The 23,489-nt window shown below is 50.3% G+C and overlaps 1 protein-coding gene and 1 pseudogene across 4 annotated transcripts; one reads left to right on the forward strand and one right to left on the reverse strand.

The window, feature by feature from the left end:
- Positions 1–3,790: 3,790 nt before the first annotated feature.
- ALOX15B (arachidonate 15-lipoxygenase, type B) lies at positions 3,791–11,789 on the reverse strand. 4 transcript variants are annotated; one of them, XM_012655610.1, is made up of 14 exons: positions 11,565–11,789; positions 11,234–11,456; positions 10,864–10,945; positions 9,216–9,338; positions 8,842–8,945; positions 7,486–7,658; positions 7,125–7,271; positions 6,823–7,026; positions 5,758–5,844; positions 5,459–5,628; positions 5,168–5,253; positions 4,970–5,070; positions 4,721–4,891; positions 3,791–4,246 (listed from the first exon to the last, which is right to left on the reverse strand). In XM_012655610.1, exons 1-14 carry the CDS (start codon positions 11,709–11,711, stop codon positions 4,067–4,069), a joined length of 1,998 nt encoding a protein of 665 aa, XP_012511064.1. In that variant the 5' UTR covers positions 11,712–11,789; the 3' UTR covers positions 3,791–4,066. The 4 variants fall into 4 exon arrangements, with proteins under 4 accessions (XP_012511064.1, XP_012511063.1, XP_012511065.1 ...); XM_012655609.1 differs by having other exon boundaries at positions 3,805–4,246; positions 5,168–5,289; XM_012655611.1 differs by lacking the exon at positions 5,758–5,844 and having other exon boundaries at positions 3,805–4,246; positions 5,168–5,289.
- Positions 11,790–20,287: 8,498 nt separating this feature from the next.
- Positions 20,288–21,539, forward strand: LOC105819385 (annotated as a pseudogene).
- The last annotated feature ends 1,950 nt before the right edge of the window (positions 21,540–23,489 follow it).

The raw sequence follows: 23,489 nt of genomic DNA on the forward strand, positions 1-23,489 counted from the left end.
GTGGGGGTGAGGGTGGGGATGGGGGAGTCTGCTTCCCATCCTTCATCGGTAGTGAGCTAAGGCATGTGGGAAGTCCGTATGGATGGGGTGGGGCACAAAGATCCCCAGGAGGCTGGAAGAGGACCCAGCACTGAGGAAAGAAGGGACTGGGGCTCTAGGCACCAGTCTGGGTTGGCATATGGGCCCCTCCCTTCAGCCTGTCAAAGTATAATTTTCAAAATAATTAAAAACATGACTCTTGCAAATTAGAATGAACAAAAGTCAAAGGTTTTATTTTATTCAGTCAGAAAGTGAGGTTGATTCCAAGAACAATTGAGAAGCTGAGTCTTTATAAAGGCAATTTAATAAAAGCATGCTAGGATATGATTACTGGGTTAGATATGAAACTAGTCAATGTGCTACAGGGCAATAAACTACAATCTTTGGGATTATCTTTTTTTAATGAACAGAAATAATTTGCATCGCTCTTAAATTTTGATTGAGGCTTCCAAAGAGTTTTCCTCCAAAGCTACACTGTTACGTTGTTATACCAGGGCCCAGTTGCTTCAGACCCTTGGCAACTCTGAATACACTTCCCTAATGAGTAGGAAGATTAAAAATCTTTTCACCTGTTTATTACACATTTAGGTTTATTTTATGAACTGCTTTTGTGAATTTCCTATTATATTCTTTGCCCCTTTCCTGCTGGGTTATTCATTTGTAGAAGTTCTTTGTATATTTTGGATATTTAGCATTTATTGCAAATAGTCTTTCCTGTTGGTTGTTGTTTGCCTTTAATTTTTATGTCCCACAACCCTGGAAACCTTCTATGCTATCTCTTCAAACCTTCAGCAGCAGGAGTTCATTGTCCCTGATCTGTGCTGTCTTAGAATCTTACATCTCTGTTTCTATTTCTTTCTTTTCTTTTTTTTTTTTTTTTTTTGAGCTAGGGTCTTTCTCTATCACCTAAGATAGAGTGGTGTCATCACCTCCAGAGCAGCTGGGACTACAGGCACGTGCCACCATGCCCAGCTAATTTTAAAATATTTTTGTAGAAATGGGGGGTCTTAATATGTTGCCCAGGCTGGTCTCAAACTCCTGGCCTCAAGCAATCCTCCTGCCTCAGCCTCCCAAAGTACTGGGATCACACACATAAACCACCACGCCTAGCCAGCTTCTATTCCTTTTGCTACTTCATATCCACACACTTTTCCTCCTCCACCCAGTCCTGGACTATTGGGCAGGGAGTAAGCTGGCTCCTGTCCCACTTCTAGGACTTTCCACTCTCTCCTCCTTTCTCTCTTCCCTTTCCTTGATCCCCTCATTTCCCAACTGCAAGACCTGGGATAGTAGAGGTGGGATCAGAGACTGCGAAGAGGGAGCTGGTCCTCCCTCTCTGGCTGGCTGATCCAACTAGGGTGGGGGTCTCCACAGCATGACTTTGGGGCCTGGATGCTCAATCCCTCATTGTCTGTGAAGAAGTCCCTACCCTAGTGCAAGGGGACCACCAACTAGGAGAGTTAACTGGACATCTCCTAGAGGTGAATATTACCTGTAACAACTTTCTCTTCTCATGGCTGGTCAGTCAAGAGCCAAGGACTAGGGTGTGTGTGTGTGTGTGTGTGTGTGTGTGTGTGTGTGAGAGAGAGAGAGGGAGAGAGAGAGAGAGAGAGGGAGGAGTGGGGCGGGGAGCTCAGAGCGCTTACAAGCTCATAGAGCTCGGGCAGTGGAGGTGGTTAGGTGGTTAGCAAGGGTGGTTAGGGACTGATTGCTGGGAATTTCACTGCTGAGCTGCCTGGGAGTCTCCAGTTTCTCCAGGAGATGATAGTTGATCCCAAAAGACATACACTGAAACCAACACCAGTTTATTGACTGGGGCACAACTGTCCCCCAACTGACTAGTTCATCCACTCTTGCATGCATGCAGCTGTCCATCCATCCATCCAATCATTCTTCCCATCACCCAACATTAAGCAAACACTTGCTGGGTCTCTCTCATGCATCAGTGCAGTGCTGGGTGCCAGGCAGATCAAGTTGAATGTGACCCAGCTCCTGCTTTCAAGTAGCTCATGGTCTAGTTGGGTACACATAGGTAAATGAAAAAGGGCACCACCGGGTTTTAGGAATTATTTGTGTATTAATTCCTCCATTCAACATGAACTTACCAAGCACCTGTAGTGTGCCACACACTGTGGTGGGCAGGTGTGACCCTGTCCTCCTGAGTTTACAGTCCAGTGATAGAAGTCAGGACAGGGCTCGTGTCATCTGGAACATGCCTCCAAGGTAGCTTCACAGCAGGACTCACCAGCTCTTAACTGCCTCATCTTGGAAGGGACAAACATCACTCCTCTCACAGGCCTTTGCCTACAGTTAGTCACATGCCTGGGAAATGCTAGGATGTACACGAGGTATTCGGAGAGCACAGACGCTCCCATAGCAAGTGGTGGTTTCTGCCACTTTAAGTTAAGTCAAACAGACTCTCCCTGATCGAGTTTGAACATGGAAGCAAATCATTCAAGGAAAAAAAAAATGGTAGAAGCTTTATTATTCTCACGGCAGTGCCTGGGGACAGTCCATTTGTTCCTGTGCCCCAGTTTCCTGGAGCTTCCTGGGTTCCTGATCTTTCCTGACACTGCATGGGTTAACTCTTTAATTTCTCCAGGCACTCAGTTTCTTTTCCAAACACTCCTTTATTGCTTAAGTTAGTGGGAATTGTTTTCTATTGATTGAAACCAAAGAAGTTTAACACATACACAGGTCTAAACCACTCTTGGTACACTGAATCTCAATGAGGAACTAGCAGTTCAAGTGCCGCCTGCGAGGCAAGCCTGCCCTTTCTGAAATACTTCCCATTTATTTTAATGGTTGTGTTTATGCAGTGATTGTATCTATATTGCATTTTGTCCACATTGTTTTATAAAAAGTAGTGAAACTGAAAAACCAAAGCACTCAGACCTGCAATATGAGACAGAGATAGAAATCATTAGGTGAATTCAAAAGGACACATTTTTTTTAACTTTAATCGATTCTCACTGAATCTGAACCAGAAAAAAAGAAAAAACAGAAATAAAGAATGTGTACGAAATGTTGGAATTCCATCACTGAAGGTGGACTCTAGCAGGCGAGGTATGATTAGTGATGTGATAATATTTTCTTTTTTTTCCTTGAGATGGTGTCTCACTCTGTCGCCCCAGCTAGAGTGCAGTGGCGTCATCATAGCTCACAGCAACCTCAAACTCCTGGGCTCAAGTGATCCTACTGCCCCAGCCTCCTGAGTAGCTAGGATACAGGCGCGTGCCACTGCACCTGGCTAATTTTTCTATTTTTAGTAGAGATAGGGTCTCTACTAAAAGCTCGAGCTAGTCTTGAACTCCTGAGCTCAAGCAATCCTCCCGCCTTGGCCTCCTGGAGTGCTAGGATCACAGGCCTGAGCCACCATGCCTGGCTGTGATAATCTTTTATAATTCTCTGGAAATAGAACCTACTTTATAATATACAAGTATATTTTGTATATTATACTTCGGGGGAAGCTTTTAAGAAAGCATACGTGGGCACTGCTGGCACTGACCTGGGTCCTCCTCCTCTGTCTGGCTTCCAGTGACCCTTTTCCAGTGTTTTGTTCATTTTAAAGGTGAGACAGTAGGTTATGATCAACCTCTTGGGCAGTTTTTAGGCCAAGCCATTTCTTGCTGGCTGCCCTCGAGTTAGGAGACCGTGAGGCCCAATCAGCAGTGGTCAGGGGCTCTCGGCGGGATTGCAGCTCCCCCCATGGTAATGGAATGAAAAACAAGAGCAACTAGCAAAACCCTTAAGGGGGGCTGTGCAGGCACTTTGAGGCTTGGAGTCTCCAAAAGGCTTGGTGGTACTGTCCTGAGATTCTGTTCTCAGTGGGTTTGTTGTTTCTCTGTTTTGATTTTGTTTTTCTGTTTTTTGTGTGTGCAAGGGGGTGAGGTACATGGGGCCTGGTTGTCCCAGGAGAGGCACATGGAGGCCTGTTTTTCTGGGGGGTCCTTTTCTCTGGGTGCTGGTTAGCCTAGAGAGATGTGGTCAAGGGATGTATGTCACATGGGCCGTGTTCTCCTGGGATTTAGATGGAGATGCTGTTCTCGATGAGGGGAGGGTCCAGGTAGGTGTAGGGCAGCACCAGGCCCTGGTTGCGCTCCCGGATGCCCCTCGAGATCTGGGCCAGGCGGCTCTGGAAGGCAGCGATGCTCCGTCGCGGGGCCTCCTCCGTGAAGTGCTCATCTGGGTAGGTGCCCAGGGGCCTCTGGGGACCAACCACAAAGCTGGGTGAGGGGCTCTCTGAGGTCTTGCATGCCAGATTCCCTGTCCCCATCCTCTGAGTAGCTATGACTTGCCTTAGCCAGCTCCAGCCCCAGCCCCTGCCCTGGGGGACCTGAAACAGCCCCCAACTGGGCCGGCTTCGTGCCCCTCCCCTTAAACAGGTCCTCTCCAAGTGATTATCTGTAGGAAGCTTCTGGGGAATAAAAGCTCAATTCAGAATTTCAAAGGAGCACAGTCACACGTTGCCTTTGTAGCTAAGGGGGACTATCTGCATCATCTCATTTGGCCATTTGACCTTCACTGTGACATGTCCAAGGCTCATGTGTCCCATTGGAAGGTCCAATGAGGTGAAGGGACCCGGGTACTTGATGGCAGGGTCAGGTCTGGGCCAGGAGCGTAAACAACACACCCTCACTTATCCCAGCCAGCCTGCCCTGCATCCCAGCCCCACACTCACTCGGTCTCCAGGCTCCTTGCTTAGCAACCAGAGGGCAATGACAACATCACACGTGGCATTGACTGGTGGGAGTGTGGCTATGAAGCCCTCAGGCCTTGCCTGGCCTTTGGAGGTGGGTGGTGGCAGTTGCATGGTGGGTGGCAAGTTGGGCATCCAAGCACAGGAGTCAAACTGAAGGCCAAGAGGGCAAAATGAGGCCAAGGAGCCAGGCCACCTCTACCCCCCACCCCAGCACTGACCTCTCCTCACCTGCCCTGCACTGACAGCAGAGTGCTTGGCTGAGCAGGTGAATATCACCATAGTGACATACTGCACCAGGGCTTCCCGGGTCTCCAGTGAAGAGGGCATACCTGTGGGGAGAGCTGGGCTGGGGACAGGACTACCAGGGACCCGAGGACCAGGCTGCAGAGGCCTGAAGGTGGACCCCAAGGGCTGAGGTTCCCCTACCTGAGCTCTCCCGGCTTAGGAAGCCCTCAGAGAAGATCTCCCTCACCCAGGCCTGGAGCTCTCTGTCATCTCGGACAGACACGTCACTCGGGTAGTAGATGCCAATCATTTCAGAGACAAAGCTGCAAGGTGCACCCAGGTTCAGTCCCAGCTCTCTGAGGAGTGCCCCTGCCCAGGGCCGTGAACATCCGGCCCTCCTCATTGTCGTGAGCCTCCCTGGATCCTCCACTCCTTTGCAGGCTTCCTGCATCCCTGACAAGCCCTCGACCCTCTGGGGGATGGCCCCCTCACCGCTCCACTGCACCCCAGATCTGCATCCCGTCATCCCGGTAGTAGTAGCCCGGGATGTCTTCAACTCCTCGGGTCCGGATATCCTCGGGCAGACACAGGACAGAATAGTTCAGCTGCTCCATGTTCCTCTGTATCAACTCAGAGAAGCCTCCAATGCCGAGGCCTGTGGACTGGGAGATAGGACTCCTGGGTACTGGAGACCTCACTCCAGAAGCAGGAGGTAGCACTGGTGTTGGGGACCCCAGAGTCTTCAAATTGAAGGAATGGCCCACCCACAGCCTCCCCACGGTAGCTCTTACCCTGTCCACCACCTGCCCAGGTGAGATGAGCAGCTCTCGCGCGAGCGTGTTGATGTGCAGGGTGTACCGTGTGTGCGGGACCAGCAGCTGTGTGGGGCAGGAATGGCAGAGCTGGGGGGGCGGGCTTGGGTCTTTCTGGCCCCAGACCTTCCCCCAGAGGCACCAGCCTGTAAGTCACTAGAGAAAAGACAACAGGGACAAGAGGGGCAGCCTGGGACAGGGGCAGCACTCCAGGGGCTGGGCTCCACCAACATCTTGTTCTGTGACCCCAGGCATGCAGCTTTCTCTCTCTGGGCAGCAGGTCATTTTGTCAAATGAAGGAGCTGATTGGGGTAAGCACTGAGAGGCTCTGGCATCCTCTGATTTCCTAACCCTTGGGAAAGCACCACGGAAACCAGGGCCCACGGGCCTGGCAATGTGGAACCATCCCCAGAGCCCATCTCTGGGTGCCGGGCCCTGGGAGCTGCAGAGGGTTGGAAAGAATCAGCCGGGATTGGAGAGCACAGAGTAGGGCCTGAGTCCGGGACCAGGAGACGGTCTAAGCAAGAGTCAGAGATTCTGAGCAGCCCCAGGAGGGGAGACCCTGTCCTTCACAGAGCAGATGCCTCAGGTCTCTGGGGAGACATGAATCTGCACCATCTGAAGGCTTAGCAGGGCCATGGGACCTACAAAGCCCATCCCAGAGCACGTGGGTCCCCTCCCAGGGATCCCCCCCAGGGCTTCCCCACCCCTGGAACTCTGTGCAGAAAACCTGTTGGTCCCTCAAAGCCATGTTCACACTTTGACATCTGCCAGCTTCAGGTCTCTCCTGTCCTAGGATTTGGGGTTCTAAGATGGCTGTTCATCCTGTCTGGCCTCCCTTAAGAAGGTGCTCTCTGGGCATGGCATGTGCCTCTGGGCCTGTCGGAAAGCGGGCTCCCACGGGAGTTGCGCAGGGAGACGCTGCTGAAGCGGATGGGGGCTCTGCCTCCCAGCCGGGAAGGCTGCTTAGAACAGGCACCGAGGGGCAGGCCAAGGTGCAGGGACCTGGAGGCACAGTCTGGGCCACCTTGCCAAGCCACTGACCTTGAAGAGCGGGTGGCAGTGGGGCAGCTGGCGCAGCATAGCCAGGGAGAAGACCTCGGGCAGCAGGTGCGAGTGCAGCAGGTGCGTGAGGGCCTCGTGGAAGGAGAACTCGGCGTTGCGCACCCAGGTCTTGGCCAGCAGCCAGTCCCACTTGTCGTCGCTGGGCAGGAAGATGGGGCTGTTGGGCCCAGGGGTCTGGCTGAGCTGGGGGGAGGCAGCGGGGGAGATAGGCAGCCATGAGTGTCTGCCGGCCATTCAGTCAGACCCTCCCCCCACCGCCCTGCCTCTCCCCAGCCGCAGACCTGGATGGCGAGGGGCAGCAGGGACCCACACCCTGGGCGCTGGTACAGTAGGGTCATCGGGGCTGCGGAGAACTGAGGCCGCCCATTAACGACATTGGTTTTGATGCCGGACAGGATGCCGTGATCCACCAAGAACAGTGAGCCCCTCTGCGGGAGAAAGAAGGGGAACTGCGGCTGTCAGTTGGCTTTCTAAAGGACAGGGGTGTGGTGGAAGGGAGAGAATTCAGGGTTGGGAGACGAGTGGGCTTGGCACGAAGCACACAGTGGGTTCCTAACAAACGTGGGTGTACCCCACCCTCTCCTCTCTAGTAGGGGATGGGCCTGAAGGCACTGAGATGGTGTGGACCCCTGGGCCCCTCACCTCCAGCTCAGCCTGCAAACTGGTCCCAGGGCCCAGAACTGGGGCCACCATGGCATCAGTGACCGGGAAATTCTTTGGGAGATAACGACAGCGGTGGATCAGGACAGGGTTGAGGCCATTCAGGAACTGGGAGGCAAAGAAAGCGTCTTCCTGCCAGTGCTCAGACACGTACTCTGCAAGGGGTAGGGCATGTGGGGACTGGGTCACCCCAGGTCCTGCAGGTCTCAGCCTGACCTTCCCAGTGGTTTTCTCCTGGGTCCCTCATGGGCACCCTATACCTTTTTCAGGGTGACCTCCCCTGGCCCCTTGGCTTCAGTCACTGCCCTTTCACCAAACAGCACCTCTTAGCCCCCAGCCCACCGTCCCACCATCTACCAGATATCCCCCGTGGATGACTCACTGGCCTCAAATGCGACATGTCAGAGACCAGATGTAGGCTCTTCCTCCCATTTCCTGACCCCCTGGGGAATGGCAACTCCATCCACCCAGCTGCCTGGGGCAGAGCCTGGGGACCTCTCTTGGCAGCTCCCTGCCCCCCCACCAAATCCTACTGTTGCTACACCCTGAGTACCTCCTGGCCCTCTTGTCCGCTCCACTCTATCGGCACTGCCTTGTTGAGGCCGCCATCCTCTGCTGACCACAGCCAGAGGCTCATGGCTGATCCTTCTGCTTCCACTCTCACCCCAACAACCCACCCCGCAGAGCACATCGCCATGTTATTCCCCAGCTGGCAACCAGTCAACAGCCTGGCCCTGCACTGAGGAAAGGCCCAAGTCCTGCCGTGGCCCACACAGTCCTGCACCGTCCGGCCCCGTGCACCTCTCCTACATCCTCCAAAGGCGTCTGATCCTTCTGTCTTCAGGGCCTTCACATTTGCTGTCCCCTGAGCCTGGAACCCTCTCTGCCCCAGCCCCCGTCCTTGGCACTGTTAATGCCTGCTCAACTCTAAGGCTCAGCATTTGCCACCCCCAGACTAGAGCAGGTCTCCTTTTACACATTCACTGGAACCAATGAGCATGTTTCACAAGTGAAACGAATCATTTCAGTCTTGTTAATATCCATGGGCTTGCTCAGCTGTAGGCCCTGTGAGTACAAGAACTGCGTCCACAGCCCCTAACCCGGTGTCTGATGTGTAGTAGCTCAACAAATGTCTGTTGGATTAGAAGGCACTAGAAGGTCAGGGATCCCCTTGGTCAGTATTCTCTTTTGTCTCTGTGGAAGAAGTACGGTGTAGCAAGGGACAGGGCCTGCCCAGGGTCACACAGTGAAGTGGAGCTCAGTTTTTCGAGATTCTTGACGGCCATGGTAGCTGATGCCCCAGGGAAGAGGTCGGGAGCCCTGGCCCAAGCTCCTCACCGGCTGCTGGGGTCGTCCGGAAGTTGAAGATTCTTCTCATCTCCTTCAGACTCCTCCAGAGCCCCTTGCGGTCCAGCAGCCCCTTAATTTTCAGCTCTGTGAACCTGCCAGGGATGTGAGGGGTGGGAAGGGGGCAGGAGACCCTGGGAGACCCTCCCCCGTTAGCCAGCCTTATGCCTCCTGGGATCTTGAACCAGCCTCTGGGACCTGAGGTAGTCACTGCCCCTAAGGTGGCCATTGCGCTGTGGGAATAGGTAGTGAGCAGGAGGCGGTGTCCCAGGTCAGGCTGTGTGACGCATATCACCGAGGGGCGGGGGAAGCAGGGGTCATAGGGCATCTGAGACCCAGGGGCAGGACAGGGCAGGCATCCTCACGCAGAGAGTCCTTGTAGGTAAAAGTTAGTGTTCTTGGCTGTGGAGTATTTGATGTTGAGGTCCAGGTCTTTGACGGTCACCTCATCAAGGCAGTGAGGCCATCCTGGGATGTAAGTCTTCCATCTGGGGGGTGGAGCAGGACGATGGTCAGCAAGAGGCCTCAGGGAGCCCCTTCACTGGGGCAGAGGGAGTGGCGGGCCTTGGGGCCTTGGTAGGCATGTCATGGAGAGGCACTTCAGTGTCCACAAATTAGGGGTGCCACAGCAGTTTACTCTGCCCTGGCCTGAGGCATCTCAAAATCCTATTATCAAACAAGCAACACAGCCCAAGACCTTTGGATGAAATGGTAAAATCATGCCCCTGCAAACTGAAGACCGCGCCCCCCCCCACACCGGTCCTTTCCTCACTCATTCTTTGGTTCATTCAACAATTGCTTTTGGGTTTCAAAGAGCAATTTGCAATTAAAGCACACGGCCACCAGGTGGTGGCCAAACCCTGCTTCTGAGACTTTAATGTGTGTACCAAGAGATCTTGGTAAAATGTGGATTCTGGTTTCTAACAAGCCCCCAGGCGTTGCTGGTGTCGTGGATCTGAGACTTCACTTGAAGTACAGAGGGCCTAGAGAGTTGCAGCAGGGACATCATGGACAACACTAATGGCACCCATTTGTGCGAGGCTGTGCAGTTGACCAGCTGCGTTCATAACCATTTTCTCATTCGTTCTTTCTAATAACCCAAATGAGATTGGTATTCTTAGTTCCTTTTGCAGAAGAAATAAGAATCAAAGAGATTAAATGACTTGCTTAAGATATCACAGCTCTTTTTGGCAGGGCCCTGGGTCTCGATGGCCACAGCAGATCTCAATATCTATTCCCTTTCCTGGAGCTGTTGCTCGCAGATTTGGTGTAATGGTTTTGCTGGGGGTGGAATTCACGACACATGTAGAATCACTAGGAACCAAATGAGCTTGTGGCTGCCGTGTCCCCAGAGACCAAGAGCAAAAGTCTGCAGCCCAGGCTTTAGACAGCAGCCAAACTGCCCAGAGAGATCTTTTGAAAATCTGCGCCTGAGTGAAGTTCCCAGCTTTGTGCCAAGGGAACCCTTCTGGCGGCCCCAGATCCTTCACAGCCTCCACCCTCTGCCACGGTGGCCTCCAAGGCCCAGCTCTCCCCTGTGACCTCCAATGCTGAGCCCAGAGCAGAGAAAGAGCCCCCGCCTCACCCCCTTGCCCGCCCTGGAGACCGAGTTTCCTGGCGCTCGAGTGGCGGTATTTCTGATTCTCCCCATATTTCCTAGAAGATACAACAATGATGTGGGAAAAAGTCCCACGGCAAGGAAGACACCAGCAAGGTTAAGGCATTTAGAGCAGCAGTTTTCCAACTTTAGTGGGCACCAGAGCCATCTGGAAGACTTGTTAAAACAAAAAGTGTTGCTCCCCACCCTTGATGTCTGATTTAGTAGGTCTGAGGGGGTCTGAGAATTTGCATCTCTAACAAGTTCCTGGGTGATGCAGATGCAGCTGGTCCCAGGAGGACTCTTTGCTAAGAGAGGTGGCGGCAGGAGCTTTAGTCTGTGCCATGGCCAGCAGCACCCAAGCTGCTCCTCCTCCCTTGGTCGGCCCCTCCCCGCCATAGTAGCCCCCTCCTTACTGGTACATCTCCTGCCGGGCTTGCAGCTCCTCCTGGCGCTGTTGTTGGAGCACGGGGTGGTGGTCTGCCCAGGAGACCTTGGCTGTGGGAGGAGGGGAATAGGTGGGGAGAAGACCCCCCACCTCTGGCCGCAGCCACTCTCCCCTCCACTACTGCCATCCCCTATCATTTCCTCCCCTCAAAAGTACAGTTTCTCCCACATCAGGCTGCCACCTTCTCCTCCCCAAGGCCCCACTAGCCCCCTTCCTCTGCCCCCTGCCCGGTGGCCACACCGGCTCACCTCTCCACTCCACTTGCCCATCCCCCCAACACAGACCCCTGCCGCCTCCCGTGCCCCGCGTGCAGCCCCAGCCCGGCCGCTGCCCCTCACCTGCCCCCTCCCGCAGCACCAGGCTGCCCGCCCCCTCCAGCCACTGGTAGCAGGGGAAGCGGAGCGGGGCGCCCCGCGGCGGTGCGAGCTGGAACCAGCGGCAGAACCAGGCGTCCGGGGCCAGCGGCCCGAGCGGGCGGGGCAGCGCCGGGGGCGCCTTGTGCACGCGCAGCAGCAGCACCGGGCCCACGTCCTGGGGGAGCGTCACCTCGAAGTCCTCCTCCTAGTGGGAGCGGGGCGGGGGGGACGTTCAGGACGCTGGTGGCCGGTGCCTCCTGCTGCCCCCTCCCCACACACCTCTCCCTCCCTGCGCTCTCCCCCACGCACTCACAGCGCCCGCAGTGAACTCCTTGCCGAAATGGTCCAGGGGCAGCGCGGGGCTCTCTCCTCGGGTCCCCACGATGGTGACAGACACTTTGTCCCACGTACCAGCCCCGCAGGCCCCCCCAGTGGACACCCTCACCCTGAACTCGGCCATGCTGCCAGCCTGAGTCTGGCTGTCTACTGCGGGCCCGGGCCCGACTGCGGAGCAGGCAGCTCACCTTCGCGACACGCCCGCCCCGCCCTGGCCCGCCCGCGACGGTGGTTGGAGCCCTATCGCCGCCCCCTGATTCAGGGCAGGGAGGGGCGGGCCAAGGGACTGGAACATGGAACTGATGGCTGCGGAAGGGGTGGGGGGTGTTGCCAACACTGGGACAGGGAGAGACTGGGAGTCCTGATGTTTGGGGAACAGGACCTTTGAGTGATGGTGTCAGGCCAGAGAGCCAGAGTTGGGACCCAGCTGGGTTTGGGGGTACATTTGCACCCCTCCTTGTTTGTTTGTTTGTTTGCCTTTTAAGCCTTAGAAGCCTATGCAGAACCACCTCCCCTTTTTCCACAACTCTTCTTGGACTACATCCATTATTTTCTTTCTCCTTCTTTCTTCTTTCTTTCTTTCTCTTTCTTTCTTTCTTTCCTTTCTTTCCTTCTTTCTTTCTTTCTTTCTTTCTTTCTTTCTTTCTTTCTTTCTTTCTTTCTTTTCTTTCTTTCTTTCTTCTTTCCTTTTTTTTTTCAGAGTGTCATTCTGTCGCCCAGGCTAGAGTCTAGTGGCATCATCATAGCTCACAGCAACCTCAAACTCCTGGGCTCAAGCAATCCTCCTGCCTCAGCCTCCTAAGTAGCTAGGACTACAGGTGTGAGCCATCACTCCCTGCTAATTTTTTGCTTCTCTTTTTAGTTGCCGGCTAATTTTTTTCTATTTTTAGAAATAGCCTCTTGCTCAGGCTGGTCTCAAACACCTGAGCTCAAGTGATCCTCCCACCTCTGCCTCCCAGAGTGCTAGGATTACAGGGGTGAGCCACTGTGCCTATCCTATTTTATTTCTTTCAACTAATTTTCAGAACGAACTCTGTGCCAGGCACTATGTTAGATGCTGTGGATACATGCCCAGGAAAGACCCAGTCTTTGCCCTCGTGGAGATTAAAAAAATCAAATGTGAGAGAAAATAAACAAGTAAACAGCACATAATATAATTCTGGATGATGGCGAGTGCTATAAAGGAAATAAAACAGGCCGATGTGAGGGAGTGAGAAGTAGAGGTGGGGAGGAAGGCCCCAAGAGGCTCAGAGCAGGTGACATGTGCCCTGAGATTTGAGAAAGGGTTCATGTGGGGAAGAGAGTTTTGTGCAGAGGGAACGGTCCCTGCAAAGGCCCTGAAGTTAGGGAGAGCTTCCTTATCTTGTTAGAGGAGGGAAAGGCAGGAGTGAGGGAGGGAGGGAGAGAGAGTTGTCAAGGGGAGGTTATGGATTTTAGATTTAGGGGAATAACAGATTTGAGTTTTCCAGTCAGGAAATGCTAAGTTTGAGGTGCCCATTTGACATCCAGGTGGAGAAACTACATGTAGGCATAGAGCTCAGAGATGGAGGGTGTGCACCTGGGAGCCACCAGCACACAGATGTGTCTAGGCCACAGGGTGGTGGCAATCACTAAGTGAGAACATGCTGTAGGTGGACAAGAGAAGAGGGAGCAAGCTGTGTCCTGAGGTCCTGTGATATTTGGAAGTCATGCAAAGGAGATAGAAGCAGTAAAGATCAGTCAGTGAGGCAGGAGAACCAGGAGAGGGTGTTTCATGAAAGCCAAGAAGACATTGGCCACTTGTGTTACCTGTTGCTAAGAGGCTGGACAAGAGGGAGACAGAGAAATCACTGAATCCACCAATAAGGAGATCTTTGAGTTTGTGCTGCCAACTGATGAGCATGACCAACTCACTTCTGTGTAACCGCACGCAGCAGGATGCCACTGTTGCTCTGGCGACCTGCCCAGAACAGTTTCAGTGGTGCGATAGGCGGGTGGAAACCAGATTGCAGTGGATTGGAGAATGCCTGGGGACAGAATTCCAGCTAAACATGCACGGACGCCTTCCCCTCTGTCCTCCTGAAGCCTCACTAAAATACCAGTCTTAAAGCATAAACCTACAAGGACAAGAAAATGTGTATGGAGATGACAGCAACTGATTTAACAAGACAGGAGAAAGCTGAAAGCCCAGAAGTAGGTCAATTCCCACCTCAAAACACCCAAAAGTCACAGGAATTGGGAGACAGACACTTCTGAGAGTGCGGCACTGTTGGCACTGAAAACAGGATGCCATCTGACGAAAGTTTTTGTTTGGTGCAGTTAGGCATCCCTCCACCTCCGTACACTTCTGCACCTCGCACAACCAGCGGGAGAGGATCCCTCCCCAGCCTCACAGATAGCGTGGGATTTATTTTCTAGAGAAATTGAACTAGAGGGAGTCTAGACCTGGGGACACTAGCTAGAACTGAGGATGGACACCACACTTAAAACAGGAGGATCGGGTGAAAGTGCATATTGAACAGTGGGATGTGCTCACTTCGGCAGCACATATACTAAAAATTGGAACAGTGGGCGTCCCAACTGCCCCCCTTGTATGGCTCCAGATATGATGGCAGCCGCATGTGTACCACCCCACCCCCATGCAAAACTTAGGAATTTCTCTCTAGAGGGACTTACCAGCCCAAGTGTCATTTGGGGATCCCCCAGTGAAGTGGCCCTGCCAAACTAAGCCCACCATTTGCAAGCCCTGCTCACATGGTTTCCATTCAGCTTTTTCTTGTCCCACTTTTTTTTTTTTTGAGTCAGAGTCTTGTTCTGTCACCCCAGGTAGAGTGCAGTGGCATCATCGTAGCTCACTGCAGTCTCAAACTCCTAACCTCAAGCAATCCTCCCGCCTCTGCTTCCCAGAGTGCTAGGATTACCAGCATGAGCCACCTCGCCTAGCACCTCGTTCTTAAAGATGTGTGGATGGCATCTTCAGGGATGCCTGGATCTTCAAGGAAGGCTTCTACCGAAAGGACAAAGATCAAACAAACAAACTTGATGGAAACAGACAATGCAGGGAACAGAAGAAAACTTTAAAGAAGCTGTCATTTATATCCTCAGAGAGAGGAGAGCATATGGCTATTGAAAATATTGTTTCTGGGTAAAAAGTTTGGATTTTGTAAACCATTCAATTTTTTTTTTAAATTGTGGTAGAGCTACATAACATAAAATTGACCATCTTGACCATTTTCAAGTGTACAATTCAATGGCATTAAATACATTCTCATTATCATGCAACCATCACTACCATCCACCTGAAGAACTTTTTTATCATCCCAAACTGAGATTCTGTGCCCATTAAGCAGTAACCACTCATTTCCCCTTTCCCAGTGCCTGGTAACCCATTCTACTTTCTGTCCCTATGAATTTGACCATACTAGTGAAATCATACAATATTTGTTCTTTTGTGTTTGGTTCATTTCACTTAGCTTAATATTTTCAAGGTTCATTAATGTTGTAGCATGTGTCTGAATTTCCTTCCTTTTTAAGGCTAATAATATTCCATTGTGTGGATATACCACATTTTGCATATATACTCATCTGTCACGGGACCTTTGGAGTTGCTTCCACCTTTTGGCTATTGTGAATAATGCTGCTATGAACATAGGTGTACAAATATCTGTCCGGTCCCTAATTTCAATTCTTTGAGGTATATATCTAGCGGTAGAATTGCTAGATCATATGACAACTGTATGCTTCATTTTTTGAGGAACCGCCATACTGTCTTCCACAATGGCTGCACCAGTTTACATTCCTACCCAGCAATACAGGAGCATTCTAATTTGTCCATATCCTCACCTACACTTGTTATTTTTTTGTTTATTTGATAATAGCCATTCTAGCGGGCACGAAGTGGTATCTCATTGTAGTCTGGATCTGCATTTCCCTAATGGTTGCTAGTGTTGAGCATCTTTTCACGTGCTTGTTGGCCATTTGTATATCATCTTTGGAGCAATGGCTGTTAATGTCCTTTGCCCAAACCATCCATTCTTTTTTTTTTTTTTTTGAGACAGAGTCTCACTCTGTTGTCTGGGCTAGAGTGCCGTGGCGTCAGCCTAGCTCACAGCAACCTCAAACTCCTAGGCTCAAGCGATCCTACTGCCTCAGCCTCCCAAGTAGCTGGGACTACAGGCATGCACCACCATGCCCGGCTAATATTTTTTATATATTTTTAGTTGTCCAAATAATTTCTTTCTATTTTTAGTAGAGATGGGGTCTCGCTCTTGCTCAGGCTGGTCTCAAACTCCTGACCTTGAGCGATCCACCTGCCTCAGCCTCCCAGAATGCTAGGATAACAGGCGTGAGCCACCACGCCCGGCCCATCCATTCTTAATTATTATCCATTGCCAGGTCAAATTTTAGATTTATGATGTGAATTATATGCACATTTCCAAACATGTTAAATATGTTCTATTTATAGGTCACTTTCATAATACAAACGAATATTACACAAATCCATGTGTCCAAAAGCAGTGAGTCTAGGAAAAGATAGACATGCTTTATTGCTTCCCCATCCCAAAATACAACCTTGGCTTCTCTTTCCCTACTATTTTTCTCTTTATTTTCACTTTTATACATTTAAATGAATCTATTTTAAAGGAAACTTTGTATCACTACTGTAAATTGAAAATCAATTTCACTTCCCATAATAGAAGGTAACAATAAAGTGAATGTAATGAAAACCAGTGTTTGGTTCAATTTTAGATAGTTTCTGTTGCCTGCAGCCTGCTCCTTGTTGCAGAGGAAGGTTATCAAGTATTACAGGGGTGCCAGAAACATATCAACACCAAACTGACAATTTCTCCCTGAGAAAGAGAATTGATTTGTGATTCTATGTTAATCAAACCTGTGACCCCGCACCTCCAAGGGTTTGTCCTAGAGCAGGATTCCTCAAGGTGTGGCAAGCAGACCACTGGCATCAGACCTACTTGGATGCTTGTTAAAAATGCCAGTTGCTTGGCCGGGTGCGGTGGCTCACACCTGTAATCCTAGCACTCTGGGAGGCTGAGGCAGTAGGATCATTTGAACTCAGGAGTTCGAGACCACCCTGAGCAAGAATGAGACACCATCTCTACTAAAAATAGAAAAAATTAGCCGGGTGTGGTGGCACACACCTGTAGCTACTCAGGAGGCTGAGACAGGAGGATTGCTTGAGTCCAGGAGTTTGAGGTTGCTGACGCCACCACACTCTAGCCCAGGTGACAGAGCAAGACTCTGTCTTAAAAAAAAAAAGCCAGTTCTGCAGCCCTACCTAACACCAGTGAGGCAGACTCTCTGGAAGCTTTGCTGGGGAATATACTGGGCACAGTACAGTGATTCATCTTTACAACCACTCCTCTTGAGTATTTAAATATTTGATAACATTCTGACCTGCAGCCCTGCAGCCCATGGTGATCTCAGATAGATTGAATGGGAGCTGTCCTCCAAACCATCAAGATATAGATGAAGAAATCAGAGCCCTGACTGGGGAAGGGACTTGATTTTTTTTTTTTTTTCAGACAGGGTCTTGCTCTGTTTCCCCAGCCAGAGTGCAGTGGCATCATCATGGCTCACTGCAACCTCAAACTCCTGGGCTCAAGTGATCCTCCCACCTCAGCCTCCCAAGCAGCTAGGACTACAGGCGTGTGCCACCATGCCCGGCTAATTTTTCTATTTTTTGTAGAGATGGTGTCTCACTATGTTGCTTGGGCTGGTCTTGAACTCCTGGCCTCAAGCGATCGATCCTCCTGCCTAAACCTCCCAAAGCTCTAGGATTATAGGCATGATTCACGGAGCCCAGCCTTGATGTTTAAAAATGCCAATCAAATCATGTGCACCCCTGATTTGAACCCCTGAATGATTTGTCTCTTGCCTACCTTTCTTTTTTCTTCCTTCCTTCTAGAATTTCTGCCTTCTTTTTTTCTTTCTTTTAAATTCTAAAATTCTGATCAAATCTATAGATGCATGTGATCTAAGGAGTCAAATAGTTCTACAAATCACTCACCAACAACAGCTGCTACCTGCTCCATTTCTGCCATTTCCCTCTCATCAAAGACAATAACTTTCACTCTTTTAGTTGCTAATCTAAACTGTGACATTTCAAAATAGCACGCATGTATTGTTTATTTAATGCTGTTCAGCTTTAGGCAAATATTGCTTTCCCACTGTGGAAGACAGGATTTCATTCTCTTTCCTAGTCTTGCTCCCCATTGGCAAACCTTTCTCATCTCCCGTCCTTCTAATATAGTTTCATTCAAACTGTAAGCAAACTGACACTCGGTGTTTACATGATTTGGGTTATGAACATGCTATTCATAGGAGAACTTTATAGTATATCGTAATTATTTTTTTCCTTCCCTACAAAACCTTTTGTTGTCTCTCTAGATAATAATTATACATTTATTATTATGAGTCTAGTTTTCTATATATTTTTCATTAATTTAACCAAAAACTTCACCACTTGTCCAGATCCCTTCTCAGTATGTTCAGAAACATCCAATTCTCAATCGGCTCTGTCTTCCTGCAGGAGTCTCTTCCGGGTCTTCTCGAGTCCGCACTGTTACGTAGCTTGTTACTTAGCTGTCATCCTGGGCTCTGGCTTCATTGTCATCCTTTCACATTCCTTTTAGGTCTCTGCTGTTCTGGAGCTTTGGTTTCTTGGACCTTTTTTGTTCTTTCTTGGCTTACTTCATGAGCATGTCCTTCCGTGGTTATGTAAGAGAGGGTAGGTAGGAGGAAGGAGAAGTTTTAAAGATCTTGCATGTCTGGAAATGCCTAGTTTCTATCTAGACACTTGAACAACAGTTCGAAAATCATTTTTGTTTAGGATTCTGAAAGCACTGCTCCACTGGAAGCAGTGCTGCTATAAAGAAGCCTAAAGCCATTTGGATTCCTGAATCTTTTCCAATGACCTGATACAGGATCCTCTTTTTGCCCTCAGCTTTCATAATTTCACAGTGATGTGCCATCGTTCGGTCTGCTTTATTAACTGTGCAGTGCTCTCAGGGGTCCCTTTCAATCTTTTTTTTTTTTTTTTTTTGAGACAGAGTCTCACTGTGTTGCCCGGGCTAGAGTGAGTGCCATGGCGTCAGCCTAGCTCACAGCAACCTCAAACTCCTGGGCTCAAACAATCCTCCTGCCTCAGCCTCCCAAGTAGCTGGGACTACAGGCATGCGCCACCATGCCCGGCTTATTTTTTCTATATATTTTTAGTTGTCCGATTAATGTCTTTCTATTTTTAGTAGAGATGGGGTCTCGCTCTTGCTCAGGCCGGTTTCGAACTCCTGAGTCCCTTTCAATCTTGACACTCGTGTCCCTCAGTATTGGGAAGATGTCTTGAATTATTTCATTGATTATTTCCTTCTCTTCATTTTATCTGTTGTCTCTTTTTTGAACTCCTGTGGTTCAGATGTTGGATCTCCCAGTCTGGTTCTCCCATTTTCTATTCTTCATCCCATTGGTTTTCCATTTTATTTTCATTCTCATTTTTCGTCACTTTGCCTTTTGCTCTATTTTGTAGTAGATTTCCTTAACTTTCACTTCTGATTTTTCTATTGAGTTATTTTTATTTTTCCTACCATATTTTTAATTTCAACAGCATTTTTTGTCCTGCACATACATTTTGAATAGTATCCTATTCATAGTTCACGGTTGCAATATTTTCTCGTCTTTCTCTGAGGATATTAGTGATAGGGCATTTTGGATTTTTGTTCGTTTGTGACATTTGTGGTATATGTTTATTTCAGTTATCGGTTGCTACAGAATAAACTGCTCCAAATTATAGTGACTTAAAACACCAAGAACTGTGTATTTGCTGATGATCTTATGCTTTGGGCAGGGCTCCATATAATGTCAGCTGGGGTCCCTCACACAGTTACATTCACCTAGGAGATAGGCTGGCCCTGGAACATCCAAGAATGGTTCCACTCACATGTCTGGAGTGGCTGGGGGCTGCCTGGGTCTTTCTCATTGTGGCCTCTTGTCATTCAAAAATCCTACCTGAGCTTCACTGCATGATGCCGGGATCCCAAGAGGCCTCTTACAGCCTAGGCCAGGAGCTGGCACAGTGTCACTTTTGATGCATTCCGTTGGTCAAAGCAAGCCACAGACCAGCTCAGAGTCCATGTGGGAGGGGAAACGGACTCAACCTCTTGATGGGAGGACATGTTTAATCTACCACAACACCGTTTTTAAAAAAATCCCTTTACTGCCATTTGAATGGGGCTGGGGGTGGGGAGCAGAAGTCACTGTTTGCGTTAAATCTTCCAGTTTTACCCAGAATAACTTAGAAGACCAACCTGTCATATTTCTCCATTTCTAATCCCCCACTGGTTCCATCCACAGTCCCATTCTAACACTTTTTACTGTTTTCTACACACTTCTATTGAAGCTGGGAGTACCTTGAAGGAGGTAAAAGTTAAGTTCTCTTATCTGAATTTTGTGGAAAATCATAAGATAAAATGCAAAAAGAGGTGGGCCCTTGTAAAATGTTTTCATTCATTTTTATTTTATTTTTTTGCATCCATCTTATTTGTTTTTTTTTAAGACTTGCAAAACTATATAAAGAAATAGTGAACAGAAGGTAAGGGAGTGGAAGCAGTCAGGGTGGAATATTCTTTTGATAAGTTGTGCTGTGAAGGGGAGCAGAGAACTGGGGCAACAACAGGGGCTCTGGGATCTAGGAAGGTTTCTTTCGTGATGAGCCGTTCTTCTGACAGTAAGAATTCTTACAGTAATTCTCAATCCTGGCTTCACATTCGAACTGCTAGGGGCATTTGAAAACGCAATGGCCGGTTCTTCCCCACACTCTGGGTATTGGATCCAGGTATTAGTATTTGTCAAAGCTTCCCAGATGGCTCACTTCACCAGGCCCCCAGCTTGGGGCGCCTTCCTACCACTTGGAGGGACACCTGGCTTCGGATTTTGCTTCTCACCTCTGCCAGGCGCCAGGCAGTGGAGGCGATGGGCCGGGAGGGCTGAGCAGGGATGGGTTGACCCTTGACCCTGGCTAAGCTTTCAAGGCCCTCCCAGAGGGCCAGGAAGAGGGCGGGTGTTGGGCCAGGCTCTGAGGTGTGGGGGATCCCCGCATCCCCCCCGAGGTACGAGTTCTGTGGAGGGATGCTGAAATGTGCACCTCAGGTTGGAGTGGGGCTCGTGCCCCGGAGGCTTAGCCCAGGGGCGAGGCAGGAGCCGGAGTGGAGAGCAGCTCCAAGGCGCCTCCTCCCAAGCTCTGCACCTCTGTGTGGTGAAGCTGGAGAAGGAGAAGCTGGAGCAAAACCCTGAGGAGTCCCAGGACATCAAAGCTCTGCAGAGAGAACTCGAGCAGTTTGCCGAGCTCCTGGAGCAGAAGAGGACCCCCTGGGTTATGCCCAGGCCGGTGGGGCTCACCCTGGGGGTCTCTTTGGGAAGATGTTCAGCCAAACAGCCACCTGCCGTTTTGAGCTCCGCAGCTCAGTCTTGAGAACAGTGTAAGCTGCGGCCCCTGCTGCAGCCGTGCGGGGAGGAAGCTGACAACAACGAGACTCTTCAGGAGACGCGCAAAGCAGAGACCCTGGCGCAGGCCGCAAGAGAAAGAATGAGTGTCAAGAACCGAGTGAGAGGCAACCTGGAGAGCTTGTTCCTGCAGCGCCGGAAACCCACACTGCGGCAGGTCAGCCACGTGGCCTGGTGGCCTGGGCTGGAAAAGGCTGTGGTCCCAGTGTGGGTCTGTAACCGGCGCCAGAAGGACAAGGGATCAAGCAGTGACTATTCACAACGGTAGGAGTTTGAGGCTGCTGGGTCTCCTTTCTTGGGGGGCCCAGTGTCCTTTCCTCTGGCCCCAGGCCCCCATATCGGTGCCCCAGGCTATGGGAGCCCTCACTTCACCACTACTCCTCGGTCCCTTTCCCCAAGGGGGAAGCCTTTGGCTCGGTCTCTGTCACCGCTGGGCTGTCCCATGCATTCAAACTGAGGCACCTGCCCTTCTAGGAATGGGAGACAGGGAAAGGGGAGAAGCTAGGGGTGGAGAACCTGGAGGTCATACCAGGGTTTTGGGATTAAGTTCTCCAATCACTGAAGAAGGAACTGGAAACACAAAGGGTGGGGGCAGGGAGTTTTGAGGGAGCTGGCTGGAAGGAAGGTGAAGTTCAATGATGTTCTTGATTTTCATCCTCACATCACTCATCACTTTCTTAAATAAAGAAGCCTGGGACACAGTAAAAAAAAATAAGATAAAAAATAAGCTTCCCGGATGATGTCAATGTGCAGCCACCATTGAGAACCACCTGAAGCGTGTTTTTGTGTTCTTGGAAATGAGGGAGGGAAGTTGACATAGGAAGGAGAAGAGTCCATTTCAGAATTGAAAACCTGAGAAGGTGAAAAGGGCAGTACCCAGAGGGTGGGGACACTAGGGACAAGTTGGACTCAACAAGTTCAAGCAACAGAAAATTCTAACTGGAACTGACTTTTGCAACACAGTTGCCTTTCGTACCTGAAGTATCAGGGTGTGTGACAGACACAATTACCCATCCTAATAGCCATTCTGCCTTCTACTTTCCTTATCAACCAAGATTTGGTTCAGGGCAGGAAGGTGGCCAGCCCCAGGTGCTTAATGATGTTTGGTCTAGGCTGAGTGTGACAATTCTATCCTCTGCTTCCCCAACCTTGTGGTTACAGCTGTCCCCAAGATGGCCGAGGGCCTGATGTTTTTCTGTCTCTTCTCTCTGCCTTCTGCAGAGTTGGCTCCATCCACGGTCCTACCCAGCGCTGCTGTTCTGGAGGCGGTTCCAGACTTCACATCCCCACGCCACACTAACCAGGAGAAAAAATGGAGGTTTTTTTCTGACAGCACCTATGGAAGAGTGTTGACATTTCTCTTTTCCAAAACCCTGGCAAATGTCTTCTACTCTTGTCGTTTTTCATTGATCTATGTGGGTTACACTATGATCCCTGAACTGAACAACGTGGCCAGGAGCATGGAGTACACTGCGTGGCTAAGCCGACCACGGTGTATGCTTGGAATTGGGGATGGGGTCAGTCCCACTGAAATCACATGACTGAGAATGGGAATGGGAGGTTTCCTAAAGGAAATGTGAGGGTTGGTGCCAGGAGGAGGGAGACAAAGGCTAGTCCACAAACCACTCTCACAGCAGAGCAGGGACACTCCAGCAGCACAGGGAGCATCTTCCATCATCACAGACAGGAGGCTGGGGCAGATGGGTACAGTCACAGAAAGGTCTATAGGCTGTGGGGGAGGGATGATGTGAGAGCTCCTTCCTGGTTAATTCACTTTGTCAGTGAAACATGGACAAGGTCATTCATCAGCTGAGAGGGTCTGGGAACTCTCCTGGGTTAGGTCCTGTGCTGGCTGCTGGGGACAGAAGGATAAGCAAGACAAAGTCCTTGCTCTCCAGCAGCTCCTGATTTGATGGAAAGTACCACAGTCCAAGCGAGCATAAAGGAAGGTGTGTGGATGACAGCACCCATCCCCCTTATTCTGGCAACAATATCCCTGTTTTCCTGTAGAGAAGAACCGCTTCCTCATTCCCAGCCCACGTGGTTACAGTGGAGCTGACTTCAACCTCTGGCTCCTGGAGTGGGCACGTGATCCAGTTTTGCCCAAACAGTTTGGGGCAGAGTTTGAGTATTGATTCAGGGATGAATAAGTGGCCTTGTCCGGGCCCCTAAGAATCAGCCTTGAGATTTTTTTTTTGCTGTTGTTAAAATTATCTTTTAAAAGCCTTTCATTTCTTAGAAGTTGCTAAGATGATAGAAGCAAGCCTTGAGACTGTCATTGGCTATTTCTGTCACCATTTCAGGAGAGCCCACCTGAGAATGAAGACAGCACAGAGGAAGCATAGCTGAGTAGTATAGAGAGATACCACAGGTGAGCACCTGGACGCAGCCACGCCTGAAGCAAGGC

The sequence above is a fragment of the Propithecus coquereli genome, unplaced genomic scaffold (assembly GCF_000956105.1).
Source record: "Propithecus coquereli isolate 6110/MARCELLA unplaced genomic scaffold, Pcoq_1.0 Scaffold482, whole genome shotgun sequence".
Lineage (NCBI taxonomy): Eukaryota > Metazoa > Chordata > Mammalia > Primates > Indriidae > Propithecus > Propithecus coquereli.

What these genes read in the sequence shown, in the direction of transcription:
- ALOX15B (XM_012655609.1), bottom strand. Translation starts at nt 11,711, where the DNA reads ATGGCCGAGTTCAGGGTGAGGGTGTCCACTGGGGGGGCCTGCGGGGCT. An exon ending in AGGAGTTCACTGCGGGCGCT is followed by an intron (nt 11,457 to 11,564) that starts GTGAGTGCGTGG and finishes CGCTCCCACTAG; the next exon opens with GAGGAGGACTTCGAGGTGAC. An exon ending in GTTTGCAGGCTGAGCTGGAG is followed by an intron (nt 7,272 to 7,485) that starts GTGAGGGGCCCA and finishes TTTCTCCCGCAG; the next exon opens with AGGGGCTCACTGTTCTTGGT.